The 24,307-nt window shown below is 41.7% G+C and overlaps 1 protein-coding gene across 2 annotated transcripts in view; it reads right to left on the minus strand.

Moving 5' to 3' along the window:
• The window catches only part of unc5cb (unc-5 netrin receptor Cb), a 122,087-nt gene that overhangs the window by 55,872 nt on the left and 41,908 nt on the right, over positions 1-24,307 (minus strand). For both annotated transcript variants that reach the window (XM_030743065.1, XM_030743064.1), the window contains exon 2: positions 2,853-3,083. In XM_030743065.1, the coding sequence (XP_030598925.1) occupies positions 2,853-3,083 (231 nt within the window). The remainder of the gene's footprint in view (positions 1-2,852; positions 3,084-24,307) is intronic.

Raw genomic sequence — 24,307 nt, forward strand, 5'->3', positions numbered from 1 at the left:
ATCAGTGGCCATGAGTACTGTTCACAGAGACTTGGGGAATGGCTGCAATCACAGCACTGAAAAGATGCACCCCCTCCTTTGTTCAGAGATGGCCGTTCCATTTTCACATAGATGGCCTCCTCCTGGACTTCCCGCTCAAACCGGTGTTTCTCCCTGTCCAGGAAGTGCATGTCCTCATCATTGAAGTGGCCTCTGGTCTGTAGGTGCAAATAGACTACATAGTCCTGGCCTGGTGAGGCAGCTCTTCTGTGTTGTGCCATCTGCTTAGCCAGAAATTGTTTGTTATCCCCGATTCATGGCAATCACTTTGGCACATAACTGTGTACACTGTATTGCTTGCAGCCAAGCCTTGGGGTGGACCGATTTTTGACATAGTGTGTTTTGAGGTTTGAAAGCCATGTGATGTTTTGAAGAAAAAAAATGCATCTCAGCTGTTCTGATACTCCTGACACATAAAGAGATCACCAATGTTTGGTGAACATGCCATTTTATTTCAGTTTTGCTTAGGCAGCAGTTGTCCAATGTGAACTAAGGAGGGGGCCTTAAAGTACACTGCTCAAAAAAATAAAGGGAACACTTAAACAACACAATATAACCCCAAGTAAATCAAACTTCTGTGAAATCAAACTGTACACTTAGGAAGCAACACTGATTGACAATCAATTTCACATGTTGTTGTTCAAATGGAATAGACAACAGGTGGAAATTATTGGCAATTAGCAAGACACACTCAATAAAGGAGTGGTTCTGCAGGTGGGGACCACAGACTACTTCTCAGTGCCTATGCTTTCTGGCTGATGTTTTGGTCACTTTTGAATGTTGGTGGTGCTTTCACACTCATGGTAGCATGAGACGGACTCTACAACCCACACAAGTGGCTCAGGTAGTGCAGCTCATCCAGGATGGCACATCAATGCGAGCTGTGGAAAGAAGGTTTGCTGTGTCTGTCAGCGTAGTTTCCAGAGCCTGGAGGCACTAACAGGAGACAGGCCAGTACACCAGGAGATGTGGAGGAGGCCATAGGAGGGCAACAACCCTGCACCAGGACCGGAACAGGAGGAGCACTGCCAGAGCCCTGCAAAATGACCTCCAGCAGGCCACAAATGTGCATGTCTGCACAAACGGTTAGAAACCAACTCCATGAGGATGGTATGAGAGCCCAACGTCCACAGATGGGGGTTGTGCTCACAGCCCTGGCAATGCCAAGCAGGACGCTTGGCATTTGCCAGAGAACACCAGGACAGGATTTGCCACTGGTGCCCTGTGCTCTTCACAGATGAAAGCAGGTTCACACTGAGCACATGTGACAGACGTGACAGAGTCTGGAGACACCGTGGAGAGCGATCTGCTGCCTGCAACATCCTTCAGCATGACCGGTTTGGCAGTGGGTCAGTAATGGTGTGGGGTGGCATTTCTTTGGAGCTTGCCAGAGATAGCATGACTGCCATTAGGTACCGAGATGAGATCCTCAGACCCCTTGTGAGACCATATGCTGTGCGGTTGGTCCTGGATTTCTCCTAATGCAGGATAATCCTAGACCTCATGTGGCTGGAGTGTGTCAGCAGTTCCTGCAAGATGATGGCATTGAAGCTATGGACTGGCCCGCCCATTCCCCAGACCTGAATCTGATTGAGCACATCTGGGACATCATGTCTCGCTCCATCCACCAACCACAGACTGTCCAGGAGTTGGCAGATGCTTTAGTCCAGGTCTGGGAGGAGATCCCTCAGGAGACCATCCGCCACCTCATCAGGAGCATGCCCAGGCGTTGTAGGGAGGTCGTACAGGCACGTGGAGGCCACACACAATACTGAGCCTCATTTTGACTTGTTTTAAGGACATTACATCAAAGTTGGATCAGCCTGTAGCGTGTTTTTCCACTTTAATTTTGTGTGTGACTCCAAATCCAGGCCTCCATTTGTTATTAAATTTGATTTCCATTGATGATTTTTGTGTGATTTTGTTGTCAGCACATTCAACTTTGTACAGAACAAAGTATTCAATGAGAATATTTCATTCATTTCATTCATGTGTTATTTGAGTGTTCCCTTTATTTTTTTGAGCAGTGTACATCTTTCACCATCTTACAGTGCTCTGATTGCAGCCATTCCCACACTTTCTCTGAATTACAGTCATGGTCATTGATCAGTAGTCATGACAATTTGGATTTTAACGATCATGAGTCTGAGCTTTGGCTCATTGTTAGACGATGGTGCTCATTTCAGTCATTATGCATCTGTGGTGTTTACAAGGTTTAGGAAACCTGCAGTCAGCTGAGACTGAAGTCACTTGGATGAGTGACAAATGTTTCTCTCACTGTAAATGTGGCATCCAGCTAAACAGAAAAAAAAAAACTTTCTGGGATATCCCTACCTGGTTTATTGAGCATGCATCAAAACATAAACATACACGCATACTGTACACACTCAAATGCACATGCAGACACACAGAGCATAGAAATGGTGGTGCAAAATGAAAGAAAAGATATCACTGAGACCCTGTTATTTAAGATTTATCTGCAGGTAAGGTAATGTCAGTAGTTAAATATGCTGGCTATTAAGATTTATAAGTCAGAGAAGCATTGTGCATATGTTTGTAAAGGCACTTCTCATACTCAAGCACTTGCTCTTGGTAAAATGTTAATGCATTATATTATGATTCAAGGTTATGTTTTCAACATTTTTATCAGCACAAACTTTAACCAACTGCTTTGATTTTCTTAAACCAGGAACATAAAACTGAATCATGTTTTAGCTTCCAGGATACATTGCTGTGAGGAAAACAAATTATATTAATGATCTTTGCAGCAAGATGCCGTCTGAAATGCAACTGCAGTAGATCTTTCTACTGACCAGAGTTCTCATCGACCCTCTCCTCCACAGTATGCTCCTTCTGGTGAACCCACTCGCTGTTGCATTTGAAGTAGATTTGGGTGGCAGGTGTGGCCTTGCAGTACAGGTTAACAGGCTTGTTCTTGACTATGTAGGCCTCCTCTGGTTCCATCAAAAACACGGGGAGTGGCTCTGGGGGGTCTGAAGGGAAAGTTTCTGGCAGCTCACCGAGACCAATGAAGTCATCCTCAACTGTGAAGAGAGAAACAGTGGAGGAACCGTTAGAAGGAAAGATGAAGAGAGGAAGAAGTGGAGAACAGAAGCAGAAATCCCAAGACACAAAGCGGGAGGATGGGTTGGAAGAGAGGAAAGCAGACAAGAGACAGTGGGACAGTATTATAACCACAGTCTTTGCATGGGATTATCCATTTCCACAGCACACAGTGAAATCATTTGATATTTTAGAATGTTTACACAAGTGCATTTTGGAGCACAGGAAATTCTGTGATTCCTCTCAGGCAATACGACTGCTTGCTCGATCTAACCATCAGCTACTGCTGAGAAACGAGCACGGCAGAGCCAATAATGAGAAGCAGAGTTCAGAGGTCGACTCTGAGGAACTGAAGTTATAAGCTGATCTAGCCGTGTCTCCCATTTTCTCTTGCATGCGCGCTCTTTGCCTTTGTCACTTTCTCGCACACTTCCATGCATGCACGCACGCACACACGCAGCAGATCTAATGACCTCAGGCTTTTGGCCCATTTTATGCCATTCCTCGGATACTTCTGCAGTAGACAGATATGCTTCCCTGTAATTACAAGTCCCTTTCATCTCCCTGTCTTAAATCACATACACAAAACTACATGTGTATGCGCACACGCAAACATGAAAAAAAAAAAGGGGGAGGGGGCACAAATATATGGGCATGCATGCCCACCAAATGAGCACAGCTAACTTTGTAACTCTTTGAAGAAGGAAGCCTATTGGCCACCCCATTTGTCACCTCCAGTTCTGTTCTATTATTACCATCGAACCGGTAGACATCAATTATTCACAAGTGTGAAAGAAAGAAGGCAAAGTAATACAGACAGAGCTACAGTGGGAAACATAAGGTGAGAGAGGGAGGAAGGAAGAACATAGGGAGACACTCAAAGTAACTCAACCAGACAGACAAAGATTGAGTCATTGAAAGAGAGTTGCAGCAGACAGACACTAACATAGCACAGGAGGACAGAAACAGGAAGGCAGACTGTTCGGATAACAAAATACTTTATCGCCCCATCAGTAATTCTTCCATGTCCTTCTATCTACCTACTTCTCTGTCCTGTGTGGACATGCTGGAGCCTTGTTGTCTGACAGAGGTTGCCTCCTGGATGCTTTGAGAGCACTAAATAATGTCTCAGTTGAGCAGATATCTTCCCATGATGTCTCTCTAATGTTATCTCTCCCTCCATACCTGCCACAGATTGAAGCTGATTGCTAGGAAATGAAAGGGCAGGAGGAGTCAATCAGAAAATGACCAAAGCCAACCTCACCAAGGTGGAGGAGGGGCCTATCCGTGTCCTGTTATGATGCAGGTGAATGCTTTAGCATCATGTTTGTGGCTGTGCGACTGCATTTCATCAGAAAAAGTGCACGCTTGTACTTATTTTTCTATGGCTCCTAACCTGTTGCTAATTGAATATAAGCTGTAAGTGACCTTTGACCTTTACAGTTTGTGTATGTGTAGGTGCTGTGAAGAGCTGCAACAGGACCATTGGTTATTTTGATTAACTTTCATCATTTGCTGTCAAAACAAGAAATAAGTGAAACATTGCGTGGCCTTTCCTCCCATAGATCTTTATGTACTGCAGGTGATGACTCTATAATGTAGGAGACTATTTCAGCAGACCTTGGCTCACTCTGTTCTTTTCTGCTCTATCGTCCTCAGTCCACCCACATCCTCAGCCAGGGGACCCTGACCCAGAAACAGGCAAAGAGAGCCAAGGAAACTCATTAAAGACTGTGTTAGCCTTCTTTCACCCTCCATTCCTATTATCTCTCCATCTCTCTCTCGCTTCTGGCTCCGTCGCTCTGTTGAACTCTGAGGCAGGGAGATCTGAAACAGCCATGAAAGCGTGGCTCCCTTACACATAAAGAGACACGTGTCTCATCTCCTCACACACATACACCCGGCACAAGCATTAATGTGCACAGAGGCACGCACAAACTCGCTTACAGACATTCGACTTCATCAACTTCCTCAGTGCAAGAAATAATAAATTCAAGTGAATGGAACTAGCCCTGCAGTGAAAAATCAGCCCAGAAATGGAGAAAAAAAAAAAAAAAAAAAAAACACGACAAAATGAAAGACCCTGACTCTTACCGATCATTCTGCTCCCCCTCAACACCCTGAATTAGTGGTTTTATGTTCATGGGGTACGTTTCCCCTATAAGAAACATACACTCGCATTCACTCTCCTGCACAGATTTGTTATTTTTCGTTCTTCTGTTTAAAATGTGACTTGAAAGTTTCTTACTTGTCACCTGTGGCCAGTGAAAGCCAGCAAGTAACGTGGGGCACCGTGTTGTAAGGCACGACTGGAAACTAACATCGGCCACACGTACAGGTCTACGATGAACGAACAAGAAATTAATGGGACACATCCAGCACCAGCTGAATGCATAAACAAACTGTGCACCTCAAGAAAGTCAGTCTATCACAAAAACAGAAAAAAAACATAACTGCAGAAACATTCATCAGGAAAACTTGTTTTCTCTGATGTGCAAAGTTTACTAAAAGCCAGGATACAATGGTCTATTTATGCAGCAACCTCCGTCTGACATTATATATAAGTGATGGTACTCTTCCTGTTGACTGATGTAAAATTTTCTTCATCTCTCACAATACTGAGGGCAATAAAGCTCAGACATTTTAAAGTTGATGATAAAATAGTTTAGATGTACGGCACTGGCATATTGACGATAATGAGTGTTTGTGACTACACACAGTTATGGTGTATAATGGCATACTGCAATGCTTCTAAAGACCAAATATGCATTATGAAATACATTTTTAGTGTCACAGTCCTTTTAACAAGAACATTAATATGGTATGCCTCCCCTGTTTGATATGGATTTTTCTAAGCATCTGCAATTCTGTAGCTTGACTTTAATCAGAAAAAATCTAAACTGCCTTCATATTCAGTGTTTAAAATTTAATGAAATATGTCCTTGCAGCACTTTTATTCAAATTGTATTTTGCCCTGTAATTGGGGTAAGTTTTCCTAATGCATACTGTAAGTCTTATTAGTGAATATTTTAAGACTCAAATTGAATATTACTCGAATTTTAAATCAATTTCACAACCCAAGCAAAAAAAGATTTAAAGACAAATGAGCTGCAAAACAATGTAATAAATAAATAAAATCCTTAAAAATAAGTTTACTGAGTGAATGATTATTGTCATTTTGCACTGTCAATGAATTTATTAGGTAGAAGCCACGCTGGTCTGGAAAATGGAAAAACGGATCAGAATTAATCGAATTAATCCAAGATTAGTGAGTGGGAGTGAAGCACGATAAGAGAAGGTCTTGGCAGTCATTCTCTATTTTGGCTTGAGTTGACTCCAATAACTGTGGGAGTGCAGCAATATTAAGGGATGTTTACATTTTGGACATGAACAAATCATAGTCAAAACAGGCTCATAACACTGGCACAGCAACACATATTTAGGCAGAGTCCATGAGATAAGATGTAAACTAAAAAAGAAGTGTTACATGAATATATAACTGTTATAACTGCATCACGCAGAAATTCATATCAAATGAAATTATAGTTTACACCCACCCAATACTGAACACCTACAGTGTGTTCAGCATTGAGGATTTTCAGACACGGGACCGCTAACCACGTGATGCTAACTTGTCCGCCATTTTCGGATGTATGACAATCACAATAACAATGTAACGAATACATCCTCAGTTACAGAGGCCTAGAGACCAGTCTGCAACTGCCTGCCAACCACCGGGAAAATTTCTCCTCTCAGAATAGATGGGAAGTGGTTGCCCCCCCCCCCCCAAGTTCAAGTAATTTCTTTTCAAGATAAAAAAAAAAAATGCTACAATAAAATGTCCTGAGGCATTTTTACTCCTCACCATTACTCAATCACTGAATACCTTAAGAGATCATAGCACATCTGGTGGATTCTGGACTTCAGCTGCTCCTCCGCTGCCTCTTTGACACATACACTGTAGACATGTCATGGTGGCATGGACTGGCATTTATTGCAATGCATCTATCAAATGCTGATGGATGCATTGGAAGCAATTTGGGGTTCAATATCTTGGTCTAGGGCACTTGGCCAGGGATTGAACCACCATGGATAACCTGCTCAGTCTCTTGAGCCGCTACAGGCCCAAAACTTGTAAATGCTCCTGTCATTTTCCATGTCAGTGTGAGGTTTCAGCTGTAGCCAAAGTCAGTTCTTGACAAAAGACACTCTGTAAACTTTCAGCATGAGAAACAGTGAGATTTTTCTACAGTGAGTAGAAAGTGAAACATGCAAAAACAATACTACTACACAATTATTAGACTAGAAGATGGGGCTTCAGTTTTCAGAAGCCATTTGTGAAATGCTTAAAGTATACTGTAAGGTATGGTTTACGGACACAGGTGCTGGTTTACGGACACAGGTGCTGGTTTACGGACACAGGTGCTGGTTTACGGACACAGGTGCTGGTTTATGGACACAGCTGATAGTTACATAAAGCGCATTCTCATTATATATCCAGCAAACATAGTGCATTATACACACCATGTTTGCTGTACATACCATAGAATGTATCATATTCCTGCGCTAGATGCCTGGTCTGAATATTTGAGACCGTATATCTTATATCATATATTGTATGTGAGTGCCTCTGATAACAGCTTTTCAATGCTGGGCTGTGACATCACTGTGCAAGATAAGCTGTCTCTACTTTATCTGTACTCAGGCAGATTTATTGTCCCAAAGAAAGCACTGTATCAGTAGGACCAATGTTTCCCTTCCATCAGAGGTGAGTCAAGCATGAACAAGAATGAACACTAATATAAATTGCCTCTCTCTTCATCCCTGTTTTATTCTTATTTGTCCACTTTGCTCTCCTCTCACTCCCTCTTGCCTTCTCCCTTTAACCTCCCTTTCATGCAGCCCTCTCATCATTCACATATGCATTCCTTGTCTAGATAGAAAAAAAGACTGGATATTGGTTGTTTCGATCACTAGACAACAGGGAGTTTTACAAGGCAATGATTTGCTATTCCACTATGAGAAAGGACAAGAAGTGGTTTGCATCTGGGTAGCCAAGCAGAATAATAAACCATCCAGCTGTCAAGTCAACTGAAGCAGGATAAGTAGACTGTCAATCCGATCTACCAATAAATGTACTTTAAGCACACCTACCCATTATATTGAGTGAACATAAATCTATGATAATGACTTTCTCCAGTCAATACTTGTTAGTATTGGATTAAGTAAAGACCCATACATCCCACTGGCTCAAAATCGATATGTATGGCTGTTGGTTTAAAAGCAAAATCCTTTAGAAGCTCCATGAGAAATGGGCAGAATAAGTACAGGCTTCCTTCCACTCTGATGTCTCTTTCCAGCTGAGTGCTTTATATACACTAGTGTGTCTGCACGCATTGTCTGCAGGGCTCCGTCTCACACTTGGCTGCGGCAGGTATTTATTGATTACTGTTAAGGGCCAGTGACCTCTCCCTCGCCCCGTCCTATCTGAGCCTCTCTGCTGAGGCATGCTAAGCACACTCATATATCAACTCTAGGGAATCCTACAATCACGCAACCTAGCAGGGGAGGAGAAATTAAAAAAAAAAACAGCAACAACAAGATATTCTCTAAAAGTCAGATGGCTCCAGCATTAACCTCACTCAGTTCACTGCACATAGTCATGTCATTGCAGGTCGAAATCACAGTGACCTGGAGTGAGAGTTCATGCACACTAAATAAATAGAATGAATAATTAAATGTGGCCATTACAGTAAGTCCCAATTCGTGGGTTTTTATCTTTACCAGAGCATGTGATGTAATTGGAAAAATTAATGCACAAACTGAGTTAGCCCAATGTGGTAAAGTACAAACAGGCAGCTAAAAAACACTGGAATACTAAGGGAAGTGAAAAGAGATACGCATTTAAAGTTTGCATGATAATCAGCAGCCTGAACTTTCCCCCCGTGACTTAAAAATGGCCAGATAAGAGGAGGATTTTATAAAACAATAATTAAAAAACAAAACAAAACAACAAAAAAACCCCAAACTGCAGCTTTTACTGAAGTTTTTTTTTTCTTTCTGAGAACACAACCACTTCTCTCTTTGTGACTTTCCACATCCAGCCATGTCTTTCTCACTGGTGGTGTTTACATGTTTCTCTGATCATTATCCCTGACCTTCACTTGGTTCTCTCTGGCTGCACTCTGGCAGGAGGCAGCTGGTGGTTGCCAGGGTCATGCTAGGCCTTGGTCACTGTCTGTCTAGTTGCAATGATGGTGCCAGAAAAGACTAGGTCAAAGCATCATGATAATCAAGGATCACCATTTATTTTCTTTTTATAAACCAATTTTCACTGCCCCAAAAACTTAATATTGACATAATAGAAGTATAAATGGAAATTTCATGCAAATTTTCTATCAACACAATTTTAAATGCTACAGTACTGCCTGTCTCTCTGCCCATCAATCAATTAATCTGGTCAGACATTTTTCTCCGTTAACACAAATGAAACAATGAAATGAAGAACAGAAATCGGCTCTGTGTTTCTCAAACCAAATTTCATGCAATTTGTTAATAATTATTGAGTTATATGATAGGAGATGATTGAGAGGTGAGAAGAAGCCCGAGAGAAGCCCGAGAAAGATACGAATGAGTTTGCAGAGAGGTGGAAATGATGAGATTTCAACTAAAGAAAACAGGATTTTATTCAGTGCTTTATTCAACGCACATTCTGTTTAAGAGATTTTCCCTTTACAAGTGATAAGATGATCACTGAAAGGTAAATACAGAAAAGTGAGAGGGAAAAAAATAAGACATTTAAAATTCATGTGTAAAGACCAATAGTAGGCTTTTCATTTCAATGATCAAGTGGTTGAATTGCTCTGATGCATAAATGAGTTTCATTATTGGCAATTAAAGGCCATTTAGATGTTTTATGTTTCTCCTATTCAGTCTTTTATAATGTTTGAGAATGTGTTTGCATGCACACTTGTCTTATAATCTTAAAGTTGCTATTAACCAATTTTTTATATATTTAATTTTCATTCTGGGATCTCATTATTTTAGCTCCCCTTTTTTTTATGTATCACATTCTCTCTTTTTTTTTATTGCATTTCTAAATGTTTTTTTTTTCTCCTCAGTCTCCTGCAGTTATGATTGGATACAATGCACTCCCACCCCCCCACCCCCATATGCTCATGGATGAAAAGTCATTTCGGTGCTTGATTGGAGAATGATGCTGCTACTTAGAGAGTCAGTCCATCAGCACTGAGGGAGGAGAGCGCAAGGAGACAGAGAAAAGCTCTGGAGGAGAAGTGGCTCCCTGGGGCGTTGTAGCTGTGATGGGTGAGCTGTCAAACGCCCCATTGTCCAAATTACCCAGCAAGCACCATGCCGCCACCCAGGACTAATTTATGGTGCAGCAAGGCACGGCACATACATTGCTTTCTGAGTCCACGGGAGAGAAAAGAGAGGGAAAAGGTGTAAGGAACAAGAGGGCTGTCCAACCTAACGCATTCCAAAGAGGTACAGCAGGGGTTCAAACACAGACAGTACAACACAAACCCCAATTAACTTCACACAGGATGGGTGTTTGCCATCTTTATGCTTCAAGTCCTCAATGACAGGTGTCAATATGAATATGTGTCATGCTCCTATGCCTCCCTGCCCACCCACAATCTGAGCGCTTGCATTCACTGATGCACAAACACTCAAATGACGTTTTAAAGCAGCCATTGCATACATAAGCCCCATTGCTTGGCTTCACTTGCAGACATAACGACCGGTCTTTTTAGCGCAAAAATGGCAATGCCTATTCACTTGTCACATGTCACACCCCTGGGTGCCCAAAACCAGACAGGGCCATCACCCTACTCCATACTGACCAGCGGGCCATGGATTGGAGCTGTGCTTGTCGGAGGAGACGTGTTGCACTCTCTGACCCCTCACTGTGCCCAGTGCCTTGATGCGATGCCTCTACTTGGCTAATTGGCCCATAGCAGTAGGCAGCCTGCTTCTGCCACTAGCAAAAGGCCAAAAGACCAGACATACAAACAAAAGATGACAACAGATGCACAGGATCATCTCATTAAAAAAAAAAAAAGCAAAAAAACCCAAAACAAACTATGATCACAATAAGCTACATAACTGTTATCACCAAAATAAACTCAGGAAAATGAATTGTGAATGCAAGTAAGTGTCAGCATAATCATCTCATTTACATTTGTTTTTGTATGTGACATTTGAGCATTTGTTTTAAATTCACTCATAAAAAGGCCCGTGGATTTCCCAAGTACCTCACATCAGCTTTAGAAATGGTTTACCAGTGCGCCTGTGTCTGGACTGAGAATATCAGAAAACATTTTCAACATTGAGTGTCTTATTTGAGCTCACACTGAAAGAGACAAAAAGATTCAAAGAGACAGTGAGAAAGCTCTTATGCCTTTCACCACCAATGCAGACAGTCTTCAGGCTGGAGAAGAGCTGCATATCAAAGAAAATTAACAGTAACAAATTCATTTTCAGCACTAACTTATACTCCTGAAAAAAAAAAAAAAAACTGCCAATCTGCTCATCAGCTATACTTAAATATTTGCACTCTGTATATCAAAGCACACTTTATCTGCTAGTAAAAACTTTATGGCTCTTATGACAAACATTCAACTTAGACTCAAGTTGGATGTTTTTGTGCATTTTCTGCGGACTCACAAAGCAATGATACCACTGACACAAGACAGCAAGGTTAGAGAAGACATGACAGCAACACACAGCTTCGGAGATGATGATCACAACTGAGTAACTTGGGCTACATGGAATCAGGGCAAAGCAATCATCCCATCATTTCTTCACGAGGTGTTCTCAACATGAAAATTACATTTTGTATACTCTGCCTGCACATGCACGTGCCCACCTCGCACATATATCCTAAAGCAATCAAATGCCCAACCCTCCTTACAAAAATCCCTGGCAGCACTTTATCTGAAGGACATTACAGACTGGAAGTGTGTCAGAAAGTGTGAGACTCCGTCCCCAGAGTATAGTCTATTCTGCATGTCTGTCACAGAATCTGGCTGCCTCCTTATTCCTCTGAGAACCAGAGGCACATAGAACCCTTGTATCCACATCAACCTAAATCTTATTTTCACCATCTCGTCACTCAAACTGCAAAGTGAGAAACCATAAAAAGACATACAATGCCTCAAGACGTTTTCGCTCTCTCTCTCTTTTTTTTTAAATGTTTTCTCTACAATTGTGCCTTCTACTGTCTTCCCAGCCCTACTGCTGAGCAGAGGATTTGTGTATTTTGACCTGCAGCCATCTACTAAAGACCTCAGATATGATGGGAAATGAGAAGATCAGGATTTGTTGTGCGCCATAATACACCGAACATGTGTGTGTGCGCTAATGCAGGCTTTGATGGTCTAACCATGGTTGTGCATGTGTGTGTGTGTGGAGGGGTGAAGTATGGGTTTGCATCTGTGTACATGTGTCTTTGTGTGATGACTGAATTAATGTGACAAGGCAGATGTAATGCAGAATCATAAATCTTAGCCCCAGGATCACTAGAGGGAAAGCAGGAGGTGATATATTAAAGGGCACACGCGCACACACAAATGCTGCAGTTATGATGCTGATAATAAAAACAAGACCCCGACCGCAATAGCCAGCTAATAGACATGACTCTATATCTGGGCCTGAGGGCGATGACATGCACACACACATGCAAGTGACACCAGATACACACCAAGAGGCACAAAACACAAACTCTATCCGCTTTTCCAGCAATTTATTATGCTGCTTTGGGCCTAACAGCTCAAGTGTTAGATATGGCTGTAATACTGTTAAAATCTTAATACTGTTACACAAGCTCGCTGTTGTACAACATGCTAATTCTTTATTTACAGAGCGCATTAGATGGTACTGAAAATTGTGACAGCGTTTCTGTCGAGAAAAGTGCAGCCACTCACTGTATCAAAAACACAGATGAACCCAGCTAGTGTTACTATAAGTTCTAGAAAGCCTCGGTCTCAAAAGACGACTGACCAGCTGATCAGTGATCAGCCTGTGTCTCAACAGACTGCCCAACAAAATCTGACAGCTGTCACCATCTACTCACATACTACAAATGCATCTTTTTTATACTTCCTAGAGAAATGAATACCTGTTCTAAATATGATTCATTCATAACATACGGGCTGATTTATCTTCTGAGCTTTTTTCCTATAGAAATAGATCATAGGCTATCTATATTATGCACACATACAGTAGGCTGGTTTGGATACAAAAACATTTCCCCCCTGAATTCAAGCAATAATTAATGCATCTCCCCTTTTCTTCTGTAATCCTGAGAAAAATTTATATTCACACACTTACATCTCAGCAGGCCTGCAACATATTTTCTCTTCCACATAGATTAAGTATGTCACTTTACAAATGCTGAATTCATTCGAACCAGAGGAGCTGCACAGCAACACAGTCAGAATTGCAACGTGTTTGGCTGCTTTACACAACATCTGCGGTGCAGAATTTTTCCATTGTATTTCCATACCACTAGTGTCTCCTCCTGCACGCTTATTTAAGGGTAGCCAGGACGCTTGTTGGGCTTATGCCTAAAAAGAAAAGGGCTTTGTAAGCATTCGAGGGTAATTGCACCATGCCGGTTTCTGCACACAGGCTATATGTGCAATTACTGTAGGGTGGTGGTGGCTGTGTAGTTTTTGGGTGTGCCAAGACCCATTAACTCACAACTTGATGAAGGAGCTCATGTGCACTTGGTCCATTTGGGGGACTCCCTTACATGCAAAGCCCTGGCAATACTGGCTTAAACAGGTCTCAGCCCATTTCATACAGTTCCATTCTCTTCTCTTGAATCATCATTCATATCCTTGCTAATTCAAATATCATGTAATCACTCATATCTACACAATCCCTGCCTTATGATCCAGTGAATGTTTCTTTAGGTGGGCGAGCAGGTTTAAAAATGGAGTGGCAGTGAGAAATGCAGTAATTATAGTGCTACTTCAGGGTATAACAGACACTGACAAAAGTGGACATATGATGCCAATACTGCACACTCAAACGAAGCTACTACTGTATGCTACTATGACCCTGCCCAAACCTGCTATCAGAGGATCATATCCTGACTGTTTCCATATCCGGCTGATAGATCGCAGTTCACATCTGGAAACAGAGTGCATCTGAAATATATCTTGACTGACTACTTCAGATCAGATTCTGCTGTCCTGGTCAATTTTTATTTATCTTTTTTTTTCTGTGTGAAGGGGAACCATATACTGGTTTAAACCAACCCAGCTAAGTTTTCAAGGAGCCAAAAGGAAAAGTTTGAGGGAGAAGTGCGAGATTTCAAATCAAGATGCGAAGGAGAGAAAGAAAAAAAGGAGAATAAATAAAAACCTACCCAAGTGCAGACTTTTGTGTTTCTGTTCAGGAACTACGTCTAGTCACACAAATGTGACAAGATATCTCACAGAGATGAGACCCTTCTCCATATGGAGTCCCATGCACCCTCAACTATATCAGACTGCATGTCATATCCTGACAAGTCTCAGTGCATTTCGGGTATGTTGCTACTTGTATTTAGAGTTGTCCACTTTTGACTTGAGGCACAGACACAAACACACAAAGACAGAAACACATGTAAGCGATGGCCAGGGGCTCACAGGTATTTGATACATGAAAATGTTATGAAGCATTTGCTACTGCCTTTAGTTCTCAACCCAGCTGAACACATACGGGGAATTTTGGACTGGCTTGTTAGCTTCGTCCTCCCCCACCATCAAAACACCAAGCAGCACTTCACTGGACTGAAGATGTTCTGTTGGCAACAGGATAAGAAATGATCTATTCTGTACAGAAACAAGAGCACATAATAGAAATACAGCACTATCCAGCAACCTGTGTTTCACTCGCACACGCACGCACACACACACACACACACACACACACACACACACACACACACACACACACACACACACACACACACACGCACACGCACACGCACAGACACACGCACAGACATCACACCTGTTAATGGACGTGTTAAGAGGAAAAGACAGTTGGTAGGAGGGTGGGCTGATATTTTGTGCGTTGTTTGTTTTGTGTGAGTGTGTGCGCGCGGGGGGTGATGGTGGAGGGGAGGGTGACTCCATTAGGCAATCACACACCCTGCTCCACTCACCAGGGGACTACTGTCAGCCTGTGATTTTGCCCTGTACCCCTCCCAGGTCTCTGCTGCTCACTGCTGAAATAGGTCAACCACATATAATGGAGGGGCAATGAGGAGTAAGTATGCACTCCCCCAAGCCTCCCTCTCCCCATGTCCCTTTACGCTCCCCCCACCCGTTTCTTCTACCATCCCGCAACAGAAAAAGCAAGCTATGGCACCCCATGGACAAGCAGAAGCTGGGTGGGGAGAGAAAGCCAGAGACAGCCACAACACGCCGACCTCGCAGCCACAACACTCGTTTACACAGCCACGCTTGAGCAGAGCAGATTCCGACATCTCATGTGGAATATGCACATTCACAAAACAAATCTGTGCCATTGGCTTAAAAAGTTCATCTCTGCTAAATTAAATGAGAAGGGTGGGTGGGTGGGGGTTGAATGGGGGAAAAAAAAAAAAATCAATAATGGATATTGTGTGTATTGTGTGGAAATGTTTGCAATCACAAAAAAGGTGCATCACTGTCACTCTCCCAGGAAGCAGGAGACAGAAGAATGTCTTTACAGGGACTGCATTATTTCAACGTGGAGTTGACAATGAATTTAATAGTCATGGGAGCTTGTGAAAAAAATAGCTTGAATAATGTCTTTTGTGGCTCTGGACAGATTTTAGTCAAGTCTAAGAAAATAAATCAAGTGAAAGCATCTAGGTATCTCAGCTTTGAAATATACAGATAATGCCATTCAGCATACGAGTTGGATTATGTATTGAATTCACAGACTGCAGATGAGAGATCGATATAGCCGCTCTTCTGTCGCCGACTGGCTCGTAAAGTCCTTAAACTGATTGTTTTGAAGCATGTGTCCTAAGCACACGGGCCAAAACTCATCAGTAAAATAATCACTGAGGTCAAAGGCGGGCGGGTGTAAGGCTCTTCTGCACTGGCTTTACTTTTCAGACCTGCAAGTGGAAATCCCGATCTAGCACTGCTGTTACTGAAACGCCATTTAAAAGAGAAATGGGAGAATCCTGTTTTTAATGCATTAAAAACAGACATGTGCTAGCATACACTTGTGTCAAACTGAAACATAGCGCGTGCTGTTCCAGCTTGAAAATGCATGCCAAAGATCTCTTCAGGGAAAACATGTCAATGTGTGTTTTCCATTGTTATGCCATTCAAGAATACTCAAGTACAAACTTCCTGTGTGTTTATGCATTTTTTTTTCCCTGTGGGAATGTTTTTGCATGCTTCACATTAGAATCCACTCTGATATAGGCATAAAAGGAAATGCTTAAAACTTTCCATTTTTTGCAAAATACAAAGATTTTAAAATGTTTGAGGCTGAATACTGGAATGGTGGAAAAATTGCTGATAAGCAACCATAGCCTGTGTATTGACAACCCAAGTAAATAGATTTATTAAAAATTGCCATGTTTAGACTAAAGTCAATAATTTGCTTTCTGCTATACATATAAAATATAGTTATTGATTCAAAGGGTAAATCAGATATGCTGGTATCTCTTGTACTCACATCAAGGGGGTAAAACATGCATGCATAGACAATAGAGTGCATGGACATACAAACCTGGACAGGTACACATACATAAATGGATACTTTCATAGGGCAACACATAACACTGGCGCACTAAGAATTCTTCTTCATATTTTAGTTTTCTAGCCTCCTTCTCTATCTCCCTTCTTACTCTGCATCTCCCTGCACCCTGAACTCATGTTGTCTTTCCTCTGCAGTCTCCATTGGCTGTGACCTTTTCTCCAGTGGAACAAGATACTGCCCATCTCCATCGCCCTCATGCATTAATGATCTGTGGTAAGCTGAGGGCATCTGTCTGACTCCCAGCCTGTCCGCTGCTCACCCACTTCCAAGGACAGAGCTCAGCCAGAGTCGAGCTCAGCCACATTCCCTGTCACCCACAGGAATATGCAGATAAATCGCCACAGATAGCAACAGCTCTGCAGTCTAAAAAGTAGAGGCTGCCTCTTCTCATCTCTACTGCATACATCTCTTTGACACTCCCCAATGGCGGATATCTAAAATACTAAAGGCAAGAAATGACAGTACACAACAGACATAAAGAAACAGCCAATTATCCTGGTTTCAGACTGAACCTCACTGCAGACACAAGCAGCTGAGATTGGTCCACGGGGTAGCAATGCAGATTGTTGTATTTCTTCGGCTTTATTTGTCAGAATTTAAGAAACACTATGTAATAATGAGAGCTAAAATATATGAAGATACCCCCTTTTCAGGCTGGCCTCATGTCATGTTTCTACAGCAACCCCTGGCAGCTTTTTGCTAAAAGATCCCTAAAGTGCTTTTTTGGCAAACGCTGAGTCTTGTCAAGTTCAGGGTGGCCTTAAAAAAAAAGACTGAGGTAAAGTGATTATGTAAAAAAAGATGCAGCCCATTCAGCTGGCTGTACATTTGGAAATGACACCAGTGATTATTTCTCATGTTCTATCTAATGTGATTTAATTGGTCACAAATCCCCTCATGAAACAGCAACATCAACATTAAAATATTCATACGCAACATCTCCTTGAATCGGATGAACAAATCATGATGAGGTGAAGTTTCTTCACTACAATAATCTTATATGGCTGCTGTGAGTACAGTAATCCCAGGTTCCTACAGCACCTATCTCCAGTGAATAAGACATCAAGATTCCTGAACTCACCACTTCAGACACTAACAGTTAAAAGTGGTGCCTTAAAGCGATGACACTGTTATTCCTTTACAGTGTGATACTCAGTTCTTAGGTATCGTACATTTCACTGCTTTTAAATTGTCTGCACTAAAGGAAATTGCTCCGCAGTATCATAGTGAAAATGTAAGTGCTTCTGCTCTCAACATTTTAGAGAGACAAAAATCAGCTACCATGCCCTCAGGTGGGCATTACAGAACTCCCGTATTCACTCTCATCAAGAAACTGGTGCTCCAGCAACAATAGATCATGTATCACTGTAAAAATGATAATAATAATAAAGAAACGGAGATAATAGCAGTAAAAGTAGTTTTAAATAATATCCTTCCCAAAATAAACATGCACTTTTTATGCATCCTAGGTGCTCTCAACTAGATTGATGTAGTGGGCAATCATTGCCTCTCTGGCACCAACAGAAAGGAAAGAGAAGTCTTTGTTGATGTAGACCAAATTCTCATGGTAGGAAATACTGAAGGTATAACAAAATTTAGCAATTTTTTTTTTTTTTTGGCATTCTAACAATAATTGTGAGCCACTTGTCATAACACAGCCATACTGCAATCACTAATCAGCTCACCCCGTCACCTGCCAGGACTCATTCCCCAAAACCCTCAGATGCATTCTGACAGCTGCAGAAATCCTCATCTGGGGGGAGGGATGAAAAGATTTCTTCTGTGCACCTCCCAGACACTCCATAGCCAAATATTTGACTTTGCCTGTGATCCGCAGCCCTTGAAGGCTTCTGTTGGGCTTTTCCACGCGACTGATCTCTGTTTTCAAAGCAGGTGTTTAATGCACGTCTGACACAGAGGCCTCACTAGCAAACCAGGGCAAGGAAAATACAGAGGGAGCCACAAAGAAAGAGCAATGAAGAAAAAATGTAAATTTTCAAAATGCAAGTAATTTTGAAGATTTGACTAGCAAACAGTCTGTATAAAGGACATTTAACATCTTTAAATTATATGAATCAGACTAAGCTCAGAGGTTAAATTAGACATGACACTCTTTAGATAGCTGTGGGCCGGGCTGTCGTGCTGATTCAACTCCCCGGGGTTCCTGTCCATGGCATGCCCTTGATGTCACCGCTGAAAACTCAAACACACACGGCCTTCAGTCGAAAAAAATAAAATAAAAAATACAACGCACACTAACAAACTGGCATACTGCAAATGCATGTCTGGCAAGGAGCATGAATTCAGTGCAGACACACAATATAAAGGAAGAAACCTCTCAGGGAAATCGTGCTCACAGATCAAAGAGTAGACATACAGGGATGAACCTTTAGGAACGTTTGAAAATCTACCAAAGAATGTTTTCCTAAAAGGAACCAATTATCCCCGCAGTTGTGTTAAAGGAATGACCACTGCTGTTTCCAGTTCATATCAGGACTCTGCAGATCAGAGAGTTTTTTATTCCAGGCCTATGTGAGCTACATGCAGTGCACTTGACATTTAAGACCAACTCCGAATGACAAGGTTTCAAAAATATGTTTATTTAATGTTTTCAGTTGTCAGAAGGTGTAAGCGTTTATGTGACAACCAGTCATGACTGACATGAGCTGTAATTTACAGTCTTGTTTTTAGCTTGATGACCATGGCTTTTGGGGGGTTTATCTAATTGGTTTTGAAATGGTTTCGTGAATCATGGGTCTCTACAAATTTGTCATCCTATTAAGAAGCATGCAATCCTTGGACTGAATTTAAAACATCAAAGGCTCAGCTATGATGAAGAGCAGCTACAACGACGTTTACTCTCAAATCATATTAGTGAGTAATCAAAAGGAAAAGAAGCTCTGCGACTGACTACACCATGAACTTATTGCAACTGTTGCAAGTGATGTCTATGCAGCATACTAACATTGGAGAAATGCGTGATTTAGCACAGCATTATCATGAGCCGATGCCCGTCGCAAGAATGGCATCCTAATCCAGTAATCTGGCAACACTCTGTGCATTTCAAGACAATTATCTAGCAGTGATCACAATATCTGTTATACCACATTGATCGATTATCTGCCATCTTTCTCAGTGAAGTTCTACAAGTTAAGTCACTTGACCCATATTCATTTGAAAACTGCCACCATAAGAAGCCATAAAGAGGCAACTGCAGAATCCAGACTGAGAGACTGCATGTTTAAAAAGCAAAAATATCAGTTTTTAGTATCTGTGTATTAATTATGTATTACAAGAGAAAGAGTGAGGATATACTATTGCTGGATCGATATTTTATCCTACCCCTAACTGACAAAAACATGTACCCACAAAAATACTGAGACTGAGCAAAAAATGGCATCTATTTATACAGTGCCATCTCACAACAACACTCTTTACAAAGTGTTTTGCATCATAAGGAATAATATATATGCAATGCAATATTAAGCTGTGTTAGTGTAACAGTCTTTTGGTTGTCCAGAGTCAAACTAACTAGTTGAATAGACATTCATGGTCCCCAGAGGTAATACATCTAATGACTCTAACGATTCCCTGGCCTAAATGTTTTACTGCAACTCGCAGGTCAAAAGACATCATTTGTTCAGTAAAACTGAAGATCCTGAACCCCCAGAGTGAGATTTCTATAAACAACAGTCTGATCATTTTGGATTACTGGCTCTTACACATACCGAACACACTGTGCTAGTATACTGCTCCCACATGCAAAGTGTTGCACACCCACATTTATGAACTCACACCCCATGAACTCAATATATCCTATCACCATATGATATGTGGGGCCTAACACTCACAGTGCGTGAGTGACAGTCAGGCGCAGGAGATACACACCGGGGGGTAAACACAGTGCCTTAATAGAGGGAATGAAAATGTGGCTGGTAAGATAGAAGAAGGTGACAGAGAAAAAGAGAGCGGAAGCCACTGAGAGAGTGATGGCGTGATATCGGGGGAGACCGAAGGGAGGGGGACTTCTCCACAGGCTAGTAGTTCAGCTCACATCACCTTGCCAAACTGTCACTGCCCCTCACGCCCCACCCCTACAAACCACCCCACCCCAACCCCTTGCCCTGCAGCCCTGCCTCCCTCCCTCCTCGTCAGAATGATTAATGGTGTATCTGGTCATGTGAGCACCAGTGTCCCCCACTACACTAAACATTATCATAACTTTTTTCTTTGCTTTAATAACTGAGACTATGTAGAGCTCAGGGTTCTCCATAAAACAGCAAAGAGAACATAGACTATTATTTCATCTATTTCTCTGCCATTGTGTTAATAAAATAAAAAACAATGCACACTCAGATTAATGGCACAGTTCAGTAGGGACGGGGGGGGGGGGGGGGGGGGGGGGGGGGGGCTGAACTCAGCATCATTTCACATCCCATCTCCAAAACAGCAGAATAATCTCAAAGTATTAAAATCGAAAAATGATTGTCCATGTACTGATAAAGGGAACCCAGCTCAGAAGTGCACCTCTTCCTGTGCCTGGGTCATATTATTTTAATGCCTTTTTAATATAGTCATGTCATAATCCTGCTGTTCTGCTAAACATTCTTCCCCATCATACCAAATATACAGAGTCAAGCACACAATATTATAGGCAATATAGCACAGGAGTGGCCTACAAGTTTCATATCAGCTCCGTATCCCCACAGGATCCATTACGGTTTATAGGACTGTACATTAGCCTCTGTCTAGTACCATTATCTCCTATTGCTGGTGACACACTAGGATAACACACTCCACGAAGTGAGATTTTTACACTTTGCAGACATACAAACGAAAACACAATGTATCATCTAAAGAAGTATGAATTCACACATATGCATGCACAAACAGAGAAGCCCGTATGACACACAAACACACATACACACACACACATCAAAATATCATTCCATACGGCAGACAGTCCTCTCAGCATTCAGAGCACAAAAGTGGTGTGAAGTGTGTTCAGCTCCAATGTGTTGTGCGGTAAAAATGCAATTTGAATATGTAGCCTTTCCAGACAGCCTGCAGAGATTTGTGCTTCTTTGGAGGCATCTGAATTTGATCCCTGATGAGGCTCCATTTGGACTTTCCATTCCTCCAGTCAGAGAAGGAAGACATAGAACAGGTACATGAAAAACCATGATTTGGATTCTGAATTATATCTGTGTATTTTTTTTATTACTTATTTAAAGCTGCCCATTTACTGCCACAATTCAGTTTAATGAAAGAATTGTGCACTCATTTCTTGAGAAAAGCCCAAGGTAACAGCATTTGTATCACTTTGTAATGCAGAGTGGTAAAAATAACTGAAAAGAGAAAGTTGCAAAATAATCTTTCTAAAAATAAAAAAGATGCAAAGGAAAAAAAATGCTGACAAGGAAAAATCCTCCATACTGTATTATGACAATATACTGAAGCTCAGGCAGAAGAAAAGTAACATGTTAATTATGCAACTCAACCCGAACATTTAACAGTCTGATGTTAGACTGCACGTGCTGCACACATTTAAGAAAAAAAAAGTGTGATCTACTGGACAAGTCTGAGCCCCCACCACACACACACACACACACACACACACACACACAAAAATAAATTAATTAATAAAAAATCAGGTCCCTGCTGCTCAGTCACGTCCACAGCAAACATGAAAAACATCTGGTCTAAGGGAGTTGCTATTATTTTCACTATATTAATACTGAATAATAATCATAAAAAGCTCCTGAGTTAATGTCTTAGCACTGCAATACAGTGATGTAACCCTGGAAACAAGATTAAGGAATGACCGTTGGTTAGGCATGAAATCCTGGGGAAATGGCATTGATGTTAAATTTGCTTTTGTCAATAAAAGACTAAATCAAATCTGAATTTATTTATATCTACAAAAATAACCTGACTTAAAAAAAAAAAAAGCTATGCCCCCTGATTAGAATCTCTTTAACAGCACCTGACCCAATATGTGTTTACAGGCCATCCTGGTGAAGCCCAAGGCTTACTGCACTTAGCTCTTAGGTCACCGCCTTCACCGAAGCCTTCAGGCATCTCCACGCAGGGTCAGGTAGAAGGTTAGCAGGCATGTCACCTCCCTTGCCCTGGCAACAACAGATCCATCCTAATGTCTCGCTTAAAACCTCTTCTACCTAACCCCTCCATGTATTTTTCATACATGCTAGAACACACCCATATCTGTTACTCTTTATGCTTCCTCTGCTGAACCGAGCGCACAGGGTAGAGCCACTCTTTTTTTCCTCCTTCTCCTTCGTCTTCTTTTTGAAAACTTGGCAGCGCTCTCACTGTGAAAGGGACATGCTCAAGATGCTGCATGTACAGCAAATGAAAAACAACAATTTTCCTCCTCAGCTCACGCAGATGATGTACTCCACAACTTATAATTGTGCTACTGATTAGGCTCATCCCACTGCATATCTCTGCCACTTCACAAAGCTCATCAGGCACATCTGTTCCCAACTGCACCAAACAAGAGGCGCATTAACAAACAAATAGATAACAATTAGTCACGTTTGAAGTCCTCTGTTCCACTAGGCACAAAGCTGGGACTGTTGGCTGCAAGGAACCACAAATGCCATGCTACAGTAGGGGGGCTTCCTGGAGATAAACTTTCAGCATTTTGCATCATGGTGGCAATGCGTGTGAAATCATTAGACTGTGGGAAAAGCAAAAAAACAAAAAAAAAAATGAAAAAAAAACAACAGGTAAAAATTTGAGTGCCATTTACAATGTTGCTGCTGCTGCTGTAATCTGGACTTTTTTTTTTTTTTTCAGTAATCAGATTCTGAAACATTCTTACAGATGTAAGAATGTGAAAGGCTGCTAAGGTATCACTCATGCTACATTAAGAGACAACTCATGACATGGCAAGGGGGGGTCATAGGTTAAAGTCATTACGAGCTGGGTGGCTACACTTTATGACCTTTGACCCTCTTCTCACAACACCCTGTCTATCTGTTCTGCTCTGTGCTTCAGGTTAAAACCGACCCACTGTGGAAGCAGGTGTTAGGAAGCCTGCTGAAACATACCTTCGCCTGCACTATGAAACCTTGCTTTCATAATGTGTTAACAGTGCTTTTAGTTTCATTTTATTTTCATCTTTTATTTTAACAATTAATTTGCTCGTTTTCCGCTCATACGCTCGACCCTGCTACACACACACGCACGCACGCACACACAAGATTAGCTCTTGTAAAACCCTCTCATCTCCCCACTTCTTTTTCCATTTTCAAAATGCTTTGCTATCCTTTTATTTTTGATGAGAAAGGGGAACAGAAGGTCTACCCCAGTGCACTTCCAGCCTTATGTTTTAATTTTTAATGGCGGTGTGCGGTAATACTAGCAAAACACACACACACATACACGCACACACATG

Source organism: Archocentrus centrarchus, chromosome 12 (genome assembly GCF_007364275.1).
Source record: "Archocentrus centrarchus isolate MPI-CPG fArcCen1 chromosome 12, fArcCen1, whole genome shotgun sequence".
Taxonomy (NCBI): Eukaryota; Metazoa; Chordata; class Actinopteri; order Cichliformes; family Cichlidae; genus Archocentrus; species Archocentrus centrarchus.